Source organism: Ovis aries, chromosome 11 (genome assembly GCF_016772045.2).
Source record: "Ovis aries strain OAR_USU_Benz2616 breed Rambouillet chromosome 11, ARS-UI_Ramb_v3.0, whole genome shotgun sequence".
Classification (NCBI taxonomy): domain Eukaryota; kingdom Metazoa; phylum Chordata; class Mammalia; order Artiodactyla; family Bovidae; genus Ovis; species Ovis aries.
Genome location: NC_056064.1, coordinates 26,913,400 through 26,930,130, shown reverse-complemented (window position 1 = coordinate 26,930,130; position 16,731 = coordinate 26,913,400). Strand labels below are relative to the sequence as shown.

At 58.1% G+C, this 16,731-nt stretch overlaps 2 protein-coding genes across 8 annotated transcripts; one reads left to right on the top strand and one right to left on the bottom strand.

Moving 5' to 3' along the window:
- Positions 1 to 21: 21 nt before the first annotated feature.
- Positions 22 to 3,726, bottom strand: LOC105607811 (uncharacterized). 5 transcript variants are annotated; one of them, XM_042256603.1, is made up of 9 exons: positions 3,212 to 3,726; positions 2,779 to 2,886; positions 2,608 to 2,679; positions 2,293 to 2,378; positions 1,388 to 1,588; positions 1,166 to 1,303; positions 760 to 912; positions 549 to 622; positions 22 to 134 (listed from the first exon to the last, which is right to left on the bottom strand). In XM_042256603.1, the coding sequence occupies exons 1-8, from the start codon at positions 3,703 to 3,705 to the stop codon at positions 564 to 566; spliced, it is 1,311 nt and encodes a 436-aa protein (XP_042112537.1). In that variant the 5' UTR covers positions 3,706 to 3,726; the 3' UTR covers positions 22 to 134; positions 549 to 563. The 5 variants fall into 5 exon arrangements, with proteins under 5 accessions (XP_042112537.1, XP_042112540.1, XP_027830786.1 ...); XM_042256606.1 differs by lacking the exon at positions 760 to 912 and having other exon boundaries at positions 1,191 to 1,303; XM_027974985.2 differs by lacking the exon at positions 22 to 134 and having other exon boundaries at positions 479 to 622.
- A 1,113-nt stretch (positions 3,727 to 4,839) lies between these two features.
- NEURL4 (neuralized E3 ubiquitin protein ligase 4) lies at positions 4,840 to 16,695 on the top strand. Of its 3 annotated transcripts, none has more exons than XM_012186713.4 (29): positions 4,840 to 5,133; positions 6,059 to 6,503; positions 6,698 to 6,763; positions 6,907 to 7,205; positions 7,379 to 7,490; positions 7,579 to 7,667; positions 8,400 to 8,472; positions 8,619 to 8,883; positions 9,104 to 9,285; positions 9,572 to 9,657; positions 9,780 to 9,942; positions 10,029 to 10,227; positions 10,323 to 10,399; positions 10,506 to 10,584; positions 10,895 to 11,064; positions 11,158 to 11,289; positions 11,718 to 11,863; positions 11,966 to 12,190; positions 12,288 to 12,386; positions 12,468 to 12,629; positions 12,826 to 12,990; positions 13,553 to 13,711; positions 14,063 to 14,242; positions 14,373 to 14,460; positions 14,574 to 14,681; positions 14,791 to 14,935; positions 15,086 to 15,198; positions 15,281 to 15,446; positions 16,003 to 16,695. In XM_012186713.4, the coding sequence occupies exons 1-29, from the start codon at positions 4,846 to 4,848 to the stop codon at positions 16,205 to 16,207; spliced, it is 4,686 nt and encodes a 1,561-aa protein (XP_012042103.3). In that variant the 5' UTR covers positions 4,840 to 4,845; the 3' UTR covers positions 16,208 to 16,695. The 3 variants fall into 3 exon arrangements, with proteins under 3 accessions (XP_012042103.3, XP_027830792.1, XP_027830793.1); XM_027974991.2 differs by having other exon boundaries at positions 10,895 to 11,070; XM_027974992.3 differs by lacking the exons at positions 4,840 to 5,133; positions 6,059 to 6,503 and having other exon boundaries at positions 6,541 to 6,763; positions 9,764 to 9,938; positions 10,895 to 11,070.
- Positions 16,696 to 16,731: the final 36 nt, after the last annotated feature.

Sequence of the window (16,731 nt, the reverse complement as noted above, 5' to 3'; positions counted from 1 at the left end):
GGCGGGGCCAGGGGTGGAGAAGGGCCTGAGATCAGAGAAGCCACAGCCCCGCCCTCGGAGACTATCTGCAGTCACCTTCCTAGGGCCCTGGTCTCTCTCAGCTTGTCCTCCTTCAGTGGTTGAGTCATGGAGGCCTGAGAGATACAAGTTCAAACCTGATTGCCTGACCCTGGGCAAGCTGATTCCTCAGTTTCCTCATCTGAAAGATGGGGATGATAACTCCTACCTCCAGGGTGGTTTTAAGAATTAAAGAGGATACTGGTAAGTATGTGGTTGAATCACACCAGTCATTGTCAGCTCACTGCAGGTGGGTCTTCCTGGGCTCCTGGGTACCTGTTGAGTCCAGTCCCCCTGGCTATGCCAAGCTTTTTGCTCTGCTCTGCCTGCGGTTTCCTGCATGTGAACTTCCATCTCTGCCCCCCTTCTCCTCAACGACAGCTCAGGATCAGCCTGGGACCCCAATTCACAGCACCTAGACTCCTGCTCTTCTCTTTATTGTCTATCCCGATTGACCAAGGGTGGTAAGGGCAGGGAAAGTTGGCTCCCACCCCATCCCCAGCTGGCTACAGTTTCCATTGTCTGGTTTCCTCCTCCTGAGTCCACTGGAGCCGCAGGGTTTCCTCTGGAAGAGGAGGGGCTGGGTTAGTGGCTTTCCTGCCACAGGCAGAAGATGTGGCCCACGATCCCCAGACTCCCTAGAATCTACCCACTTAGCACCTCGCCCTCCCCAGCCTGCTCCTTTCCCCTGCTCAGGCTCACGTCTGTGCTGGTTTTGGTTTGGGAAGTTTGGGTGACTTCCAGGTTCCCTCTCTGAGCCTTCCTTGCTTTGCCAGTTCAGCCCCTTGGATACCAGCCACTGACACCAGTCAGACATTGCTTGGGACCCACTATCTTTGGAGCACCGGGCAGTACCTGGAGCGGGGTAGGTGGCAGAGAGGAATCAGGGAGGAGGCATGGGGGCAGCAGTGGTACCAAGCTGGGGGGCCGGTACGCATCCCTCTGAGCCTCCCTGGGTCCTCTCCATACAATCCACATTGCACACAAGAATGTGGAGGGCCTCTCTCATCACCTTTGCCGATCTGCTGGCCTGAAGGGAGCAGGGGGTTGGGAAGATGGGAGCTTGCCAAGAGCCAGGCCTGGTGAGATGGTGGCCTGGTGCCCTCACCAAGCTTCGATGATGTCACTATCACCTTCCGGGAGCTCTCAGTGGCCTGGAAATCCTGGGAGGAGCTTCCCGTGTGGTCCAGCAGACGGACCTCAGTGCTCATGGGACTCTCGATCACCCAGTTCAAGTTTGTGGGGCCTGGAAGTGTCAGAGGACCAGGGTTGGCACACCCATCAGTCTGCTGGCCCTCCCGCTCCTGGGCTGACCCAGCTGAACTCTCACTGCTCTGCTGCTCATCTTCTGTGTCCTCCTCAAGCTCAGGGTGGGGCCAGCACCTCAGGTATCTTCCTTTGCTGTAATACTCCTTGCGCTGCAGATCAATTTCCTTCTCCAACACCACAGTGGCGGATGAAGTTGGGGACAGATTTCTGAAGGCAGGGGAAGCTGAGGAATCACCCAAATCAATCTGAGTCATAAGGGCACCTAGAGAATACAGGGCACCAGCTTCACTGTGACCCCTAAGCAGCCATGAGAAGCTCAAGCCTGAGGTTCTCATCTCACTTCTATCCCCTCCTCCCATTTTAGAAAAACATCAGTGACCTTTCCACCCCCTCAGAGTTCTGTGGGGCTTTCTGTTCCTCCTTCCCAGCCAGCCTTCCTTGGGGCCTGATGGGGACCCCACCCCAGCTGCCCTCTGTCTACCTTGGGGACAACAGCCAGCACGACTTCCCTCTTAGGCAGCAGGGCCCTGGGCTGACACCCACTGAGGAAGACAAGCTCTGGTGGAGAAGGTTCTGGACTACAATTCCCTTGGGTGTCTGGGACCCCCCCATAGCTAACCTTTGGCTTCTAGGATGTGGTTTCTGGCCACTAGGCCAATCTGGCCCTTGACTCCTCCAGTCATTCTTCCTGCCCCACCTCTTTCCACAGGCCTGGGCTCTGAGTCCAGCATCTCACTTCGACTGCCACTGCTCATACTCACACCACCCACACTGCTGTTCTTGCTGTTATCCAAGGGAGGGTTTTTCTGAGGTTTCAGGAACTTCCCTTCATTGTAGTGTGCCTTGCGGCGCTTTTCAAAATCATTGGATTCTGTGGGCCAGTGTCAGAGCATGGCTTTCCTGCCAGGCTCTCCGCTGAGCTCTCACTCCACCTCCCCTTCCACTTAACCCCACCCCTCATCTCACGTGTCTTGGAAAAGCTGTCTGAAGACCCCGAACTTCTGTTATCACTGTACAGGACCTTGGGGCAGACATTGTCCATTGCTGCAAACCTGAAAGGGAGGGAGACCAGCTGGAAGCACAGAGAGAACAAAAAATGGGAGCAGGTGGTAGCTGGGGCCAAGCTGGCAGACTCCCCGACCTTGGCCTGAGTGAGTCCTGGTCCAAATTGTAGTACCTCCCATTTGGAGAGCCAACAAGCAGAGCTGGCTCAGACCCTAGCTCAGGGGTGGAGGGGGCAGGAGGCCGCAGGTCCCTACTGACGGCTGGCAGGACTCTCACCTCTCTGCTAACTTCTCAGGAGTCATTGCGTGAGAGGTACCGGCAAGCAGGTCTTCATCGCTGTCTTGCAGCCTGCAAGGGAGGGAGGCAGCAGTGCCTCAGAGCAGGCAGCAGGCACTCCCCTTCTCCTTAGAGAGTAGGAGCTGAAGGGCTACAGCTGCAGACTCGCACCTGTGGAAGGGAGTGCTGGGCTCATCCACCTTCATAAAGCCATAGTTCTTGTCAGCAGGGTGGTAGGTCGCCAGGATATTCATTTCATCCCAGTGCTGAGACTTTCTCCTTCGGGTGAGGAAAGGATACAAAAAAAGGGGGAGGAAATCTCCTAATGCTCAGTCCTCCCTCACTCTTTCAGTCATTCAAAACTTTTTCCGACGTGTAGGAGGCTGAGGTGGGGTCACACTTGATGATAATCAAGTGCTATGTAATCAAGGGTTTATCCTATACCTGCCTCTCTCTCAAAGGCCAGGAACCTCGGATTCCCCACCCAATTACCCCCACTTACTCTCACTTACTCTCACTTTTAGTTCTTGGGACTCCACCCCCTTTCCCCTGCCTTGGTTTCCTCCTGTGTCTGGAATCCCTTTCTTCCTCCCCGGCTTCTTACCTCTCCGCCCGGGGGGATTTGTGCACCGTGATGGAGCTGCTGTTTTTTAGGATGCTCCGGGGCCGGTCCTCACAGGGTCTGTCTTGGCGCATGCAAGTTGACTCGGATATCGTAATGTTTGCCGAGTTGTACAACCCAGACGCCCCGGACCCCGGGTTGAACGTCCCGGATACACTGGTTCCAGGGAAGGGGGGATTAAATCCGTCAGGTTTTGTACGGGACCCAAAGCTGTGGCCCGCGACTTCCCCAGGATGCTGGTTGAGCCCGGTACCGAGGACTGCTGTCCCTCCGGAGGGCTGGCTAGAATCAGGACTGCGAATTATAGTTCCCCCATTGTGCGTGGAGGGCCCAGAACCGTGAAACATGGTTACTCCGGAGAGCAACCCGGCGCCTGACTCGACTCCTCCGATGCCTCCTGGCACCCCCCTGATACCCCCACCAGGGGATTCTCCATTGAGGCCGCCAGCAGCCCCCACACTTTCCTGCTTCTCCATGGCCCCACTAGGGGGCCACTCTCAGCTACCTCGCCCCGCCTCCCTGCTCCACATAGCCCCGCCCCAGGCCCCGCCCCCACTGCGGCTGGAGAGGGACGCTTGGGCGAGGCCTGGGTCCCCTCCCCCACCGCTCCCTGGAGCAGTGGGGGGCGGAATCAAAACTGTTTAGGGACCTCCGACTGGAAGCCTCTCAGGTTGCCCCTCCCTTTCTGTCCCACCCTAAAACCTTTCTTTGTCTTTGGGATTTGTTCCCGCCCTTCTCCCCCATCACCCTTATCCGAATTATCCAATCATAGTCATGGTCCCGGACGCCGTGCGAGAAACCTAATTGTGACGTCACACACAGTCCAACTGAAGCGTGAGCATCTAGGGAGTCTTGCTGGGGGGTTGTTGATAGCTCTGGGGGTGGCTGTCTTTGAGGGCTGTCAGCGTCGTTGCCTGAAACTACCTGCCAGGGTTCCTTTGGACTCTTTATTCGTGGCTTTAAAACCTAAGTTTGGTTGAACTAGAGTTCAAGATGGGCTTGTCTAGAAACATCGCGAACTCTTTTCGCCCCAAAATCCAGCCCGCTCTGTTTCTGCGGAGAAGTGGAGGGATTGCGACACTGTCGAAAGACATATCCGGTCTCAAGTGGTACGGAGTGTGACCCTCTTTATTTACAAAGCTACCTCTATGTGCTCAGGGCCCGCTCACACCGCTTCCGGGCGCTTGGAGCGAAGGAAAGCCCCCTGCCTCCTCCTGCCGTAAAGCGAATACTTCAAAGTGTTGCCTGTCCTCGACGAAGGCAGGGTCGTCGGTGTCGCAAAGCTGAAAGTGTTTGGGCACTACCCCTAAGTCGTAAAAGTGCCTGTGGCAGTCGTTTCTTCCACTGTCGCAAAAGCTCCCGGCCCGTCTTCGCCCCTCTGGAGCCACTCCGTCACCTCGCCCGTGCCGTAAAGCAAACCTGCCCGACTCTGTCGTCCTTTCTCTTCCCACCGTAGTAGTCCTTAGTTCCTTACTCCGGGATGCTTTATTGCCCGGCACTGCCGTAAAGCATATCTGGCCCCAGCCCCCGAGTCCTATTCCCCCAGGGCGTCTGTGCACCGCGGTTGCCACGGTGCCGCCAAGCGCGGCTGTCGCGCGGCCCCGGTGTCAGCGGCGATGGCGGCGGGGTCGGGTGGGAATGGGGGCTCCGGGGGAGGCCCCGGGCCGGGGCCGGGTGGGGGTGGGGGTGGTGGCCCCGGCGGGAGCGGCCCAGGGCCGGGGTCCGGCGGGGGTCTGGGCAGCGGCGGGGAGCTGCACCCGCGCACCGGGCGCTTGGTGAGCTTGTCGGCCTGTGGGCGTACAGCGCGGCGGCAGCAGCCAGGCCAGGAGTTTAACCACGGGCTGGTGTTGAGTCGGGAACCCTTGCGCGATGGACGCGTCTTCACCGTCCGCATCGACCGCAAGGTGCGGAGCTGGGGCCGCGGAAGCGAGATGTGGAGGGTGGTGGGAGGGGACCAGAAGGCGATGGGGGAGGACAGCTAGGGTAGCCCACATTACCGGATACCGAGAGGGAACCGCTAGCCAGAACACCAGGTGATGAGCAGGAAGGGAGCATGAAGCGGAAACATTAAGTCACAAAAATAGGAGGCAAGGAGAGCTTGATTTTTGTCAAGACTCAGGAGCATGGAAGGGACACGGGGCCCCACCCACTATAATGATTAAAGAACAATCCTCCTGGGATAATTTCTGGGAGACGGAGGATGGAGAGATGTCAGATATGTGATGGAAGGAGAAGAAAGATAACCAAGAAAAGAACAACCACTGAAGGACAAAAGCACACCGATAGGGACAGAAAGATGGGTGAGGAGAGATACTCAAAGCAAGAGATGTGTATGCCTGTGCGGTGATGCAGCGGAAATGCCAGGTGCACAGAGGTAGAATTTGGGAAGAGAGTGAGTTTGAGTGCAGCCAGAGCCTAGGAGAGAGGCCCAGAGAGAAAGAGCGAGCAATATACCAGCGAGTATGGAGAGCTGTGAATTTGACTGGTTGAGGAGCTACAGAGACCAGAGCAATTAGAGATGGCAGGAGCCTGGAGCCAGGGAATTTAACCAGCTTGGTGAGCCAGCGTGGGAAGAGCATGGGATCATAGACAGCGTGCACCCAGAGTACAGAAGAGAGTTGCTAACGGAGAGCAAGTCTAATCATTCCCTGAGACCAGAGTCCAGATAATACTTTGTGGGACTGGATCTCTGGATTGGGGATGTCTTGTATCTCAAGAGAGTAAAGCCCAGTTAGCTAAGAGGTGGGAAGAGGGGGACACAGTGGCCTATGAAGTGTGGGAGACCCATTCGTAGCCCACCCTGAGCCACTGTCCACTGCCCCATCACAGGTCAACTCCTGGAGTGGCTCCATTGAGATTGGGGTGACGGCACTGGACCCCAATGTGCTGGACTTCCCAAGCAGCGCCACAGGGCTGAAGGGAGGCTCGTGGGTAGTGTCGGGCTGCTCGGTGCTGAGGGATGGACGGTCTGTGCTGGAGGAGTATGGGCAGGACCTCGACCAGCTTGGCGAAGGGGACCGTGTGGGTGTGGAGCGCACGGCTGCCGGGGAGCTGCGGCTCTGGGTGAACGGGCGGGATTGCGGCGTGGCTGCCACGGGCCTTCCGGCTCGTGTCTGGGCCGTCGTGGACCTTTACGGCAAGTGCACCCAGATCACTGTGCTCCCCCCTGAGCCGGGCTTCAGCCCCCCTACTCCCAGCCCCACACCTCCCCTTGATCCCTCCGCCCCCCCTGAAGATTCTGCCTTGGCTGAACAAGGGACCTCTGGGGATGAAGGTGAGAATGAAGTTAGGGCAGTGGTGGGGGGACGGGGCAGACAGAATGGCTGAAGGAACGGGGGCGGGCAAGGCAATGACAAGTGAGGCTGGGTGTGGGCTGGGAGAACAGGGGCTAGTGGAGGGGTCTCCTGGCTGTGGTCCCTGCAGCAGGGGCTGAACCCTTATTCCCCTCCCATCCCACCTGGTCCCCAGCCTTCATGGTATCCCCAGCGCAGGCCCGACCGGAGACGTTTCCTAACAGCCTTGAGTCGCATAATGGTGAGGGTTCCTGGGAGGCCTGGGAAGGGGAGCGGGACATGAGGTGGACAGGGGGGGACCTCAGGAGAGGGGTAGGGAGAGCTTGGTGAGCCTGAGACTGAGAATACTCATTTCTGCTCCCTTCCTGTGTCCTGCTGTTGCAGACTTTGCCAGCATGGAGCTCTCCGAGGTGGTGAGCAATGCCATCCTGTCTGCGTACAACGGGGGGCTCCTGAATGTGAACCTGAGCTCCCCCCCAGCAGAGGAAGCACCAGGGCCTAGCGGTGCTGCCACCTCACCCATTGTCACCTCCAACGATGCTCTCCTTTTCCATGAGAAGTGTGGAACCCTCATCAAGCTCAGCAACAACAATAAGACTGCTGAGCGCCGCCGGCCCCTGGATGAATTCAACAACGGGGTTGTCATGACCAACCGCCCACTCCGGGACAATGAGATGTTTGAGGTGTGCAAGGTGTTGGGGCCTGGCCAGCGTCTCACCCTCTGGGAGCTAGAGATGGGGCTCAATCCCCAATGCTAGCAAAGGGTGGAGGTGGCCTAGGGAAGCTCAAAGGGCGGAGAGACTTTTTTCTCTGAGTTTACATTTCCCCTCTCCCTTCCACTGTCATTCCACCCAAGATCCGCATCGATAAGCTCGTAGATAAGTGGTCAGGCTCCATTGAGATTGGTGTCACCACCCACAACCCCAACAATCTGGAGTACCCAGCCACCATGACCAACCTGCAGTCAGGTACCAGCCCCTGGCATGGTGGGGGCGTGGCCTTTGGTCACTGAGGTGCAGGGAGCCCATACCCTAACCAAAATGTCTGCTTTCCCAGGCACCATCATGATGAGTGGCTGTGGGATCCTGACCAATGGCAAGGGCACCCGCCGGGAGTACTGTGAATTCAGCCTGGATGAGCTGCAGGTGAGGGTGGACACAGTGCCGGCCTCTCTCCAGGGGCACCCCTGTATATACCGAGCAGTCCTCCCTGGGCCCCATATTCTCTGATCTGGAGCAAGGCCCTTTATCTTTTGTCTGAAGGGTCCTTCTGAGAAGGGCTTCCCTGGTGGCTCAAATGATAGTCTGCCTGCAAAGCAGGAGACCTGGGTTTGATCCCTGGTTTGGGAAGATCCCCTGGAGATGGGAACGGATACCTGCTCCAGTATTCTGGCCTGGAGAATTCCATGGACAGAGGAGCCTGGCAGGCTACAGTCCGTGGGGTCACAAAGAGTTGGACACAAATGATTGACTTTCACTTTTCCTTCTGAGAAGGCAGGGTTGCCCAACTGTTAAGCACTCAGATTTTGCAGTCAGATGGGTTGCATTCTTCTTTCAATTTGGCCTTTGGTGGTGGTGACCTGTGGCCAGAAGCTCATCTTTTTGGGTAGTTTTTTTTCCTTAATGTCTGAAAATGAGCCTGTTAGTACTATTTGATAGAGTGCCGTGAAGGTTGAGCTGGTGTTGATAAGATAGTTTAACATAGTGCCTGACTTGCCTTGAACATTCAGAGTGGTCTGGGATGCATGGGAACCAGTTGTTCCCCTGTCGCATCGGTTGATGGGAAGGCTGGAGGACTACTCTGTTCTCAGTGTCCAGGACAAGTCTGGACCTCAGCTGTTGAAAGATTCCAGGTTTTTATTTTTCTGCTTTGAATAGGAGGGTGACCACATTGGTCTCACGAGGAAGTCCAACTCTGCCCTACACTTCTTCATTAATGGCATTGATCAGGGTAAGGAGAAGCTCAGAGAGGGTGGCTGGGCCAGGGCTTTCACTGAGGGGGGTCTGTGTCATTCTCCCTTTATTGATTCTTCTCCCCTCATCCCATACACAATGAGGCCATCATTCCTCCATTCCCTGTGCCTTCCACTCCTGCAGGTGTGGCGACCCCCTTGACGCCCCCAGTGGTGTACGGTGTGGTGGACTTGTATGGAATGGCTGTGAAGGTGACCATCGTCCACAATAACAACCACAGTGACCGCCTTCGCCGGAACAATGCCATCCTGCGGGCTCTGTCCCCTGAGGGTGCTCTCCGCCGGGCTGCTCCTACAACCCAGGCAGAACCTGAGCGCCTGCTCTTCCACCCCAACTGTGGGCAGAAGGCAGCCATCACCCACGAGGGACGCACTGCCCTGAGGCCCCAGTATGGCCCATGGGGTGGGGAGAAGCCTGCGGAGGGGCTATGAGGGGATTGGGGGAGGGGTGGGCAAGTGGGAGGCAGTGGGAGTCTGGTTGGGGGGCCTCCTGGAATGCGGACCGTGGGTGCTTGACTTGGGCAGTGGGTGTCGGCTGGGTATTGCAGTGCTGAGCTTTGGAGCAGTGTGTTGGGGGGGGATCTGAGTCCCCACTTGCCATGCCCTCAGTGCCACCGACGACTTCAATCATGGCGTGGTGCTGAGCAGCAGAGCCCTGCGGGACGGAGAGGTGTTCCAGGTGCGCATCGACAAGATGGTGGACAAGTGGGCTGGCTCCATTGAGATTGGCGTCACCACCCACAACCCTGCCTACCTCCAGTTGCCCTCCACCATGACCAACTTGCGCTCTGGTGAGCTCCCAGGAAGGGCAGGGCCAGGATAAGATGCTAGAGGGGATGCCGTCCCTGTTTTCCAGACCTTTGACTTGTCAGGTTTGTGATGACACATTCAGTGCCTAAAGTGTGCCACGTGGATAGGGCCTGTGGTTGGCATGAGAACCGCAGAATTTTCTTGCTCTGCCCTGAGAAAAAAAGGCAGGCTGGACTGGTAGCTTCCGGAAGTAACTGGGGGACTGCTGTGTAAAGGAAAGAAGCCTTGGCTTCCTCTTCATGGCTTTTGCCACTCATTGTCCACTAGGGACCTGGATGATGACAGGGAATGGGGTGATGCACAATGGGACGACCATCTTGGATGAATACGGGCACAACCTGGACCGACTCAAGGTGGGAGACTGGGGGAGCCGCCACCTGTCGGTAGCGGGGAGGCAGGCCAGGTGGGGCTGCTGGAGGACGAGCCCAGGCAGGAACTCGGCCTGACTCCTCACTCCAGCCCCGCTTCTTCCAAGGCAGGGGACACGGTGGGCGTGGTGCGGCGGGAGGACGGGACTCTCCACTTCTTTGTCAACGGCATGACTCAGGGTCCTGCTGCCTGGAATGTGCCCCCAGGCGTCTATGCTGTCGTGGATCTCTATGGCCAGGCGGCCCAGGCCACCATTGTGGACGACGTGGGTGAGGGCCGGGCTGGGCAGGAGCTGGGGTGGCCTTGGGAGGCCTCAGAGATGACTGTAGGCCTAAAGGGTGATGTCCACTTGCAGAGGTGCCCCCAGTCCCTGAACCACTCCCTGAGGGGAACAACCAGGTGTCTCCAAGCTCCCCATCATCTGGGGCTGGGGGCTCAGACCTCCGCTTCCACCAGCTGCACGGCAGCAATGCGGTCATCACCAACGGGGGCCGTACTGCACTCCGCCACAATTGCCGCAGCGAGTTCAACGACGCCATTGTCATCTCCAACCGGTCAGTGTCTGGACTTTTATGTCCCCACTTCACTTCCCCACTACTCAGTATCAGCCACCCAAGTGGGGCCTGTCTGACGGCCATTCTCCTGGCAGAGCCCTGAGAGATGGCGAGCTGTTTGAAATCGTCATTCAGAAGATGGTGGACCGCTGGTCAGGCTCCATTGAGGCTGGTGAGGGGCATGTGTGTGTGTGTGTGTGTACATATACATGTGCTGGGGAGGTGCTTTCTGCCAGAGGCTGGAGACTCGGCTCTGACCCACCCCTGCTTCCTTCTAGGAGTGACTGCTATTCGGCCGGAGGACCTTGAATTCCCCAACACTATGACAGACATTGACTATGACACATGGATGCTGAGGTTGGGCTGTCTGCTTTGGCAGCCAGCTTGGTGGAGCTGGCCGGGATGAGGGAAGCAGGGTTTGGAGCCTATGGTAGCTGTAGACCATGACAGACCTAGGTGGCCTGGCTGTTCCCTCCCCCTAGACCCTTAGGGTAGCTTCTACTTTTGCCAGGGGGTTTCCAGGGTGCAGGCGACAAGATTGCATCTCACACCCCAGGTTAATATCCCAGTCCAAGGCCCTGGACGGTTCCGACAAGCAGAGATGGGGCAGAGGCCTGTGTGGGGAGGAAGCTGGGAGGCCGATCTACCCGTTCTGTTATCCCTGCAGTGGCACAGCCATCATGCAAGATGGGAACACCATGCGCAACAACTACGGGTGTGATCTTGATGCACTGGGCACTGGCGCCCGCATCGGTATGATGCGCACGGCCAAGGGCGACCTGCACTACTTCATCAACGGCCAGGACCAAGGCGCTGCGTGCTCAGGCTTGCCTCCCGGTAAAGGTGACTATTCTGTGGCTTTCGACCTGCCACCTTCGGCCCAGCCCACCCCAGGCTATTGGGCTGCTGACACCTTCCGTTCTTACGCAGAAGTGTATGCGGTAGTGGATCTGTACGGCCAGTGCGTCCAAGTGTCCATCACCAATGCCACTGGCCCCATGGACAACAGCCTGGCGACCAGCAACACTGCCACTGAGAAGTCGTTCCCCCTGCACTCCCCAGGTTTAGCCGGCAGGGAGAGGGTGGCAGGGAGGAAGCGGGGAGGGGCTCTGCCTGCCTGTGGTGGGCCTGAGGGGTGCAGCCTCCAGGTCAGGCAAGCTGTTTAAGACAGGCTGGCTGCAGCAGCCGTAGACCAAGGGGAAGGAGGAGGGCTCAGCCCCTGGTGGGGAGCAGCCAAGAAGAGGGGAGGAAGTTCTACCTGGACGCAGGGCCTGGATGCTTCCCTGCCACCAAAGGGCTGGGACACCATCACTGGGCACGGCAGGTTTGGGACTGAGTCCTGCTGTGGTGAAAGAGGTGTCACAGTTCTTGAGGAAAGACTGGAGGTGGGACTGTCATGTCGACTTCTGCTGCATCTGAAAGCCTCGCCCTGTCCTTTGTGAAGCTTGCTGCTCCAATCCTACCCCTCCTCTGGTGCTGTCTTCCCACAGTGGCTGGCGTGGCCCACCGATTCCACAGCACCTGCGGCAAGAACATTGCTCTGGAGGAAGACGGCACGAGGGCAGTGCGAGCAGCCGGCTACGCCCATGGCCTCGTCTTCAGCACCAAGGAGCTCAAGACTGAGGAAATCTTCGAGGTGGGCTGTGGCGATGTGACCCGGGGGCCACCAAACCTCCATGGCAGGGCCAGCCTGCCTCCCATCCTCCTGCATTGCTCTGAGGGTTCTTCTGTCTCCCAGGTAAAGGTGGAGGAGCTAGATGAGAAGTGGGCCGGCTCCCTCCGTCTAGGGCTGACCACACTAGCACCTGGGGACATGGGGCCTGGTGCAGGTGGGGGCCCGGGACTGCCTCCCTCCCTGCCAGAGCTCCGGACAAAGACCACTTGGATGGTGTCCAGCTGTGAAGTGAGGCGTGACGGGCAACTCCAGAGGATGAACTATGGCCGGAACCTGGAGAGGCTGGGGGTGAGGCAGCCGACCCCGGGGCTGGGGGTGGGCCCGGGAGTAGGGGCGGCAGGGAGAGGTGGACTGAGCCCTTGTCCTTGCCGTACCTTGGCCCTAGGTGGGAAGCCGTGTGGGCATTCGCCGAGGGGCAGACGACACAATGCACATCCTGGTAGACGGAGAGGATATGGGTCCTGCAGCCACTGGCATTGCCAAGGTAGACCCCAGACCTTCCATGGGGCTGGAGGAGGATCGAGGTCCTCTGCTAATTCCTAACTTCCGGTCTGTGTGCCCACAGAGTGTGTGGGCTGTGTTGGATCTATATGGGCCAGTGCGGAGTGTCTCTATTGTCAGCTCCACCCATCTGGATGAGCCAGAAGGCACTCAGCCTCCTTCCCCCAGCTCAGACACCGGCAGTGAGGGCGAGGAGGATGACGAAGGCGAGGAGCATGTCCTGGAAGTAAGAGGTGGCAGCAGGAACCATTGGGCTCAGGGATGGACTGTTGGTGGGCCATCAGCCACCAGGTCATTTTCGGATTCCCTGAACTAGTCCTGGATGGCCAGAGGCTTATTGGCAGGCTCTATGTCCATCCTGGTGGGGTGGCTATGGTTTTGAGTCGGCACCCCCCAGCAGCTCAGTCTCTCCTCCTTACCAGAGCCAGAACCAAGTGGCCATTATGCCCACAGCCCTTGAGTTCCTGGAGAACCATGGGAAGAATATTCTCTTGTCCAATGGGAACCGTACAGCCACACGAGTGGCCAGCTACAACCAGGGCATCGTTGTCATCAACCAGCCCCTGGTGCCTCAGCTGCTGGTCCAGGTGAGCCACACCTCCTTATCCCCAGCTCCTCTTGCTCCAGGTGACCCAGGGCCAACTCTCCTGTAGAAAGGCTTTTTTTTCCCAAGTGAAGGATGAAGTGGAAGCCATGCCGGTTCAGGGATGGCTTTCTGGGTGTTTGTTCATATCCTGTGGTGGGAGTTGTAGATCAGTTTCCAGGAAGTACCCACCTGAGGGCTGTGATGAGGGAAGCAGTGTGGAGGGGCTTGGGGAGGCCAGGAAGGCTCCTGATCCTGTATGTGGGAACGGGGCATGCTTTCCAGGGGAGGGGGCATTATGCTGCAAAGATGTCAGTTAGGCAGGTGAAGGAAACCCCCAGGGACAAGAATCCTTTTAAAGGCATATCAAGACCAAGGCTGAAAGAGGGAAGGACACAAACAAATTGGCCATTTCGGGTCCCTCCAGGTATCAGAACAGGCTGCATCCCTGGCTGCACTCTGGGGTGCCGTCTTCTCTCCCTGACGGGGGTGAGGAGCCCGGTCCTGCTGGATGGGGGACCTCTTCGCAGGAGGCTATGATTGTGGAGCAGTTGCCTTCTCCCCAGGTGCGGATAGACTTCCTGAACCGGCAGTGGACATCTTCCCTTGTTCTCGGAGTCATCACCTGCCCACCGGAGAGGCTCAACTTTCCTGCTTCCGCCTGTGCCCTCAAACGGGCAGCTTGGCTGCTGCGGGGCCGAGGGGTCTTCCACAACGGCCTCAAGGTGGGTGGGGAGCAGGGAGAGGGCCCTATCTCTGAGAGTGAGTGGCTGGCTGGGGGAGAAGTGGGGCCCTGAGCCCTGGAGATAGGAGCACAGGTGTATAGCGGCCCTGTAGCAGGTGGGCAGAGGTATGAGTGCCATTACCTGGACAGCCTCAGGCTCACTGCCTACTCCGACATCCCTGCCATTGAGAATGTTGCAAGGGGGGAAGGGGAAGGTGGACTTTAGGTAACTGAAGCAGTGGGCAAGGGTAGAGGCAAAACCCAGGGACTGGCAAAGCTTAGTGAAGGGCGGCCGTGGCTGCTGCCAGTGGGGAGTCTGATCTCCCTGAAGAGAATAGATCTTTCCTTCTAGATCTGTGAGAAATTTGGGCCGAATCTGGACACGTGTCCAGAAGGCACCATCCTGGGACTGCGGCTGGACAGCTCTGGGGGGCTGCACCTCCATATCAACGGAATGGACCAGGGGGTGGCTGTGCCAGATGTCCCCCAGCCCTGCCACGCGCTCGTGGACCTCTATGGGCAGTGTGAGCAGGTGAGTGGCCGTGGGAGGAGTGGCACCTGGGAGGCTGGGTGGTCGCAGGAAAGGGGAAGCTGGTAGTTCATGAAGGGATCAGCAGCCCCTGGGGGCTGATCACACCCTGACTGATCACCCCTCTCTGTAGGTGACAATTGTGAGCCCTGAACCAGGGGCTGCCAGTGGGAAAAGTGCTGGAACCCAAGGGGACATGGAGAAAGCTGACATGGTGGATGGTGAGCCCGCCCAAGGGGCCAGGGCCCACCTCACCCCAACTTTGTGCTTCTGTACTTTGTACTTCTTTGTACTTCTTCAGCCCCTGTGACATGGGCCTACTCTGCTCCCTCAGGTATCAAGGAGAGTGTGTGCTGGGGCCCGCCACCCACCACTAGCCCCCTCAAAAGCTGCGAGTACCATGCCCTTTGCTCCCGTTTCCAGGAACTGCTGTTGCTTCCTGGTGAGTCCCCAGGCCCCCAGAACCCACCTTATTCCCGGCCCAGCCCCGGGCCACGGCTGAGCCCCAGGGTGGGGGCCATGCCACAAAGTGTGCTGCTCACTCTCCACAGAGGACTATTTCATGCCTCCGCCGAAGCGTAGCCTGTGCTACTGTGAGTCTTGCCGAAAACTTCGAGGGGATGAGGCCCACAGGCGCCGAGGGGAGCCCCCCCGTGAATACGCTCTGCCTTTTGGCTGGTGCAGGTTCAACCTCAGGTACATAGAGGGAAGGATTGTGCACTTCCCGCACTATCCTTTACCCCCCTTGAGAAAAGGTCCTGAGAGGGTGTGTAGAAGACAAAACTTGCTGTCTGGGGAATGACCTTCGGGAGCCAATGACCTTTGTCCTGTCTGTCCATTTGCTAGGGTGAACCCCCGCCTGGAGGCTGGGACGCTAACCAAGAAGTGGCATATGGCCTACCATGGGAGCAATGTGGCGGCTGTCCGGAGGGTGCTGGACCGAGGGGAGCTGGGGGCAGGTATGTAGCACCAGCGGAAGCAGGGCAGGTGGGCCTGTGGGTGGCAGGAGGCCCCCTCTGACCCAGCTTTCCTCCCTCACAGGCACTGCTTCCATCCTGAGCTGCCGGCCCTTGAAGGGAGAGCCTGGGACAGGGTTCGAGGAGCCTGGAGAGAACTGTGCGCCTCCCCGGGAGGAGCAGCCGCCTCCAGTGCTGCTTTCCCCCTCCCTCCAATATGCTGGGGCTGAGACCCTGGCATCCAAAGTGCAGTGAGTACACGGGAGGGGGCTCAGGGCCACATGGATCTCCATGATTCCCTCCTGTCCACCTTGTCTCCCTGGTTCCTCAGTCTCCAGCCAGCTCTTCATTCACAGTCTTTGTACAAGTTCCATTTATTTTGTTCTATCACAAAGAACAAAGAAGGGAACCCTGGTCACATGGAAGTTATGTCCTCTCTTGCTGTAGAATGTTTATCCATAGTTATTTAGTATTTTTGAAGGTGACAAGTAAGTACTATGGAAGCGGAAAGTAGAGCAGAGTGAAGTGCATCAGGAGTGTGGTTGGAGCACACAAGATCGGGTAGTCCAGGTAGATATCACTAGGATGAATCTGAGCAAAGACTTGGGCAGGACAAAGTCAGTAGAACAGGCATTGGGAGGAAGACCATTTCAGGTAGAGATGAGGCTGCAGCCAAGCCCCTGTAAGGAAGGAGTGACTACTAGGAACAGCAGGGCCTGTTGCTAATTGAGGTGGTTGCAGGTGCCAAGGGGCAGAGGTACTGGGGCCAGAGGCCTCACTGCCCTATTTCTGCTTGTTACCTGACAGATTCCGGGACCCCAAATCCCAGCGGACGCACCAGGCCCAGGTGGCGTTCCAGGTGTGTGTGCGCCCTGGCTCCTACACCCCGGGACCCCCTTCTGTGGCCCTCAGAGAGCCTCCCGATCCTCACTTCAGCCCAGCTGAACTTGAGTGGGTGACCAAGGAGAAAGGGGCCACGCTCCTCTATGCCCTGCTGGTACGGGTGGAGTGAGGGGCGAGGCCGCACCACTACAAGCACAGTTGGGCCTCGGCCCGTGGACTCGGAATGATGACTGCCTCCAGGTCATTCCAGCGCTCCGCGACATGCATGGTGCTCAGCCTGGCAGATGCACAGGAGCGTGTGGGCAGGCTCCTAGACTAGCTGGGAAGCGGAGCTTGGCTCCGTGCCCCGGCCGGAAGGGGACGTCCCTCCCTCCGCGGTGAGGGCGCAGTGGGGAGCCCGGCCGCAGACCCCGGGAAACCCTCTCCATGCACTGATCTGGGGAGCATGACTCCCCGCGACTCCTCCCCCATACACTTAATTTATTTCCGTTTCTGTTCCCTGGTTACTGTGAATCCCAGAGGCGTCTCCTCGTGCCCCAACGAAGCTGCTGTTCCGGCCCGGGCGGGAGTGGGGAAGGCGGGGGCCGGGGCTCGGGCCTCTGTACAGTTGTTACTGACTCTGATTTATAAGGAGCCAATAAACGAAGTCTAAGAGCAGCCGCCTCGGCCCCTGTTTCGCGTGCCTCTCGTCCA

Excerpts from the sequence above, each read along its gene's own strand:
- LOC105607811 (XM_042256603.1), bottom strand. The coding sequence starts at position 3,705 with ATGGAGAAGCAGGAAAGTGTGGGGGCTGCTGGCGGCCTCAATGGAGAA. Across the intron at positions 1,304-1,387 it reads AGAAGATGAGCAGCAGAGCA|GCCCCACAAACTTGAACTGG; the intron begins GTGAGAGTTCAG and ends TGACACTTCCAG. Across the intron at positions 623-759 it reads AAACCAAAACCAGCACAGAC|AGGAAACCCTGCGGCTCCAG; the intron begins GTGAGCCTGAGC and ends CTCCTCTTCCAG.
- NEURL4 (XM_027974991.2), top strand. The coding sequence starts at position 4,846 with ATGGCGGCGGGGTCGGGTGGGAATGGGGGCTCCGGGGGAGGCCCCGGG. Across the intron at positions 13,712-14,062 it reads TCTTCCACAACGGCCTCAAG|ATCTGTGAGAAATTTGGGCC; the intron begins GTGGGTGGGGAG and ends CTTTCCTTCTAG. Across the intron at positions 15,447-16,002 it reads ACCCTGGCATCCAAAGTGCA|ATTCCGGGACCCCAAATCCC; the intron begins GTGAGTACACGG and ends GTTACCTGACAG.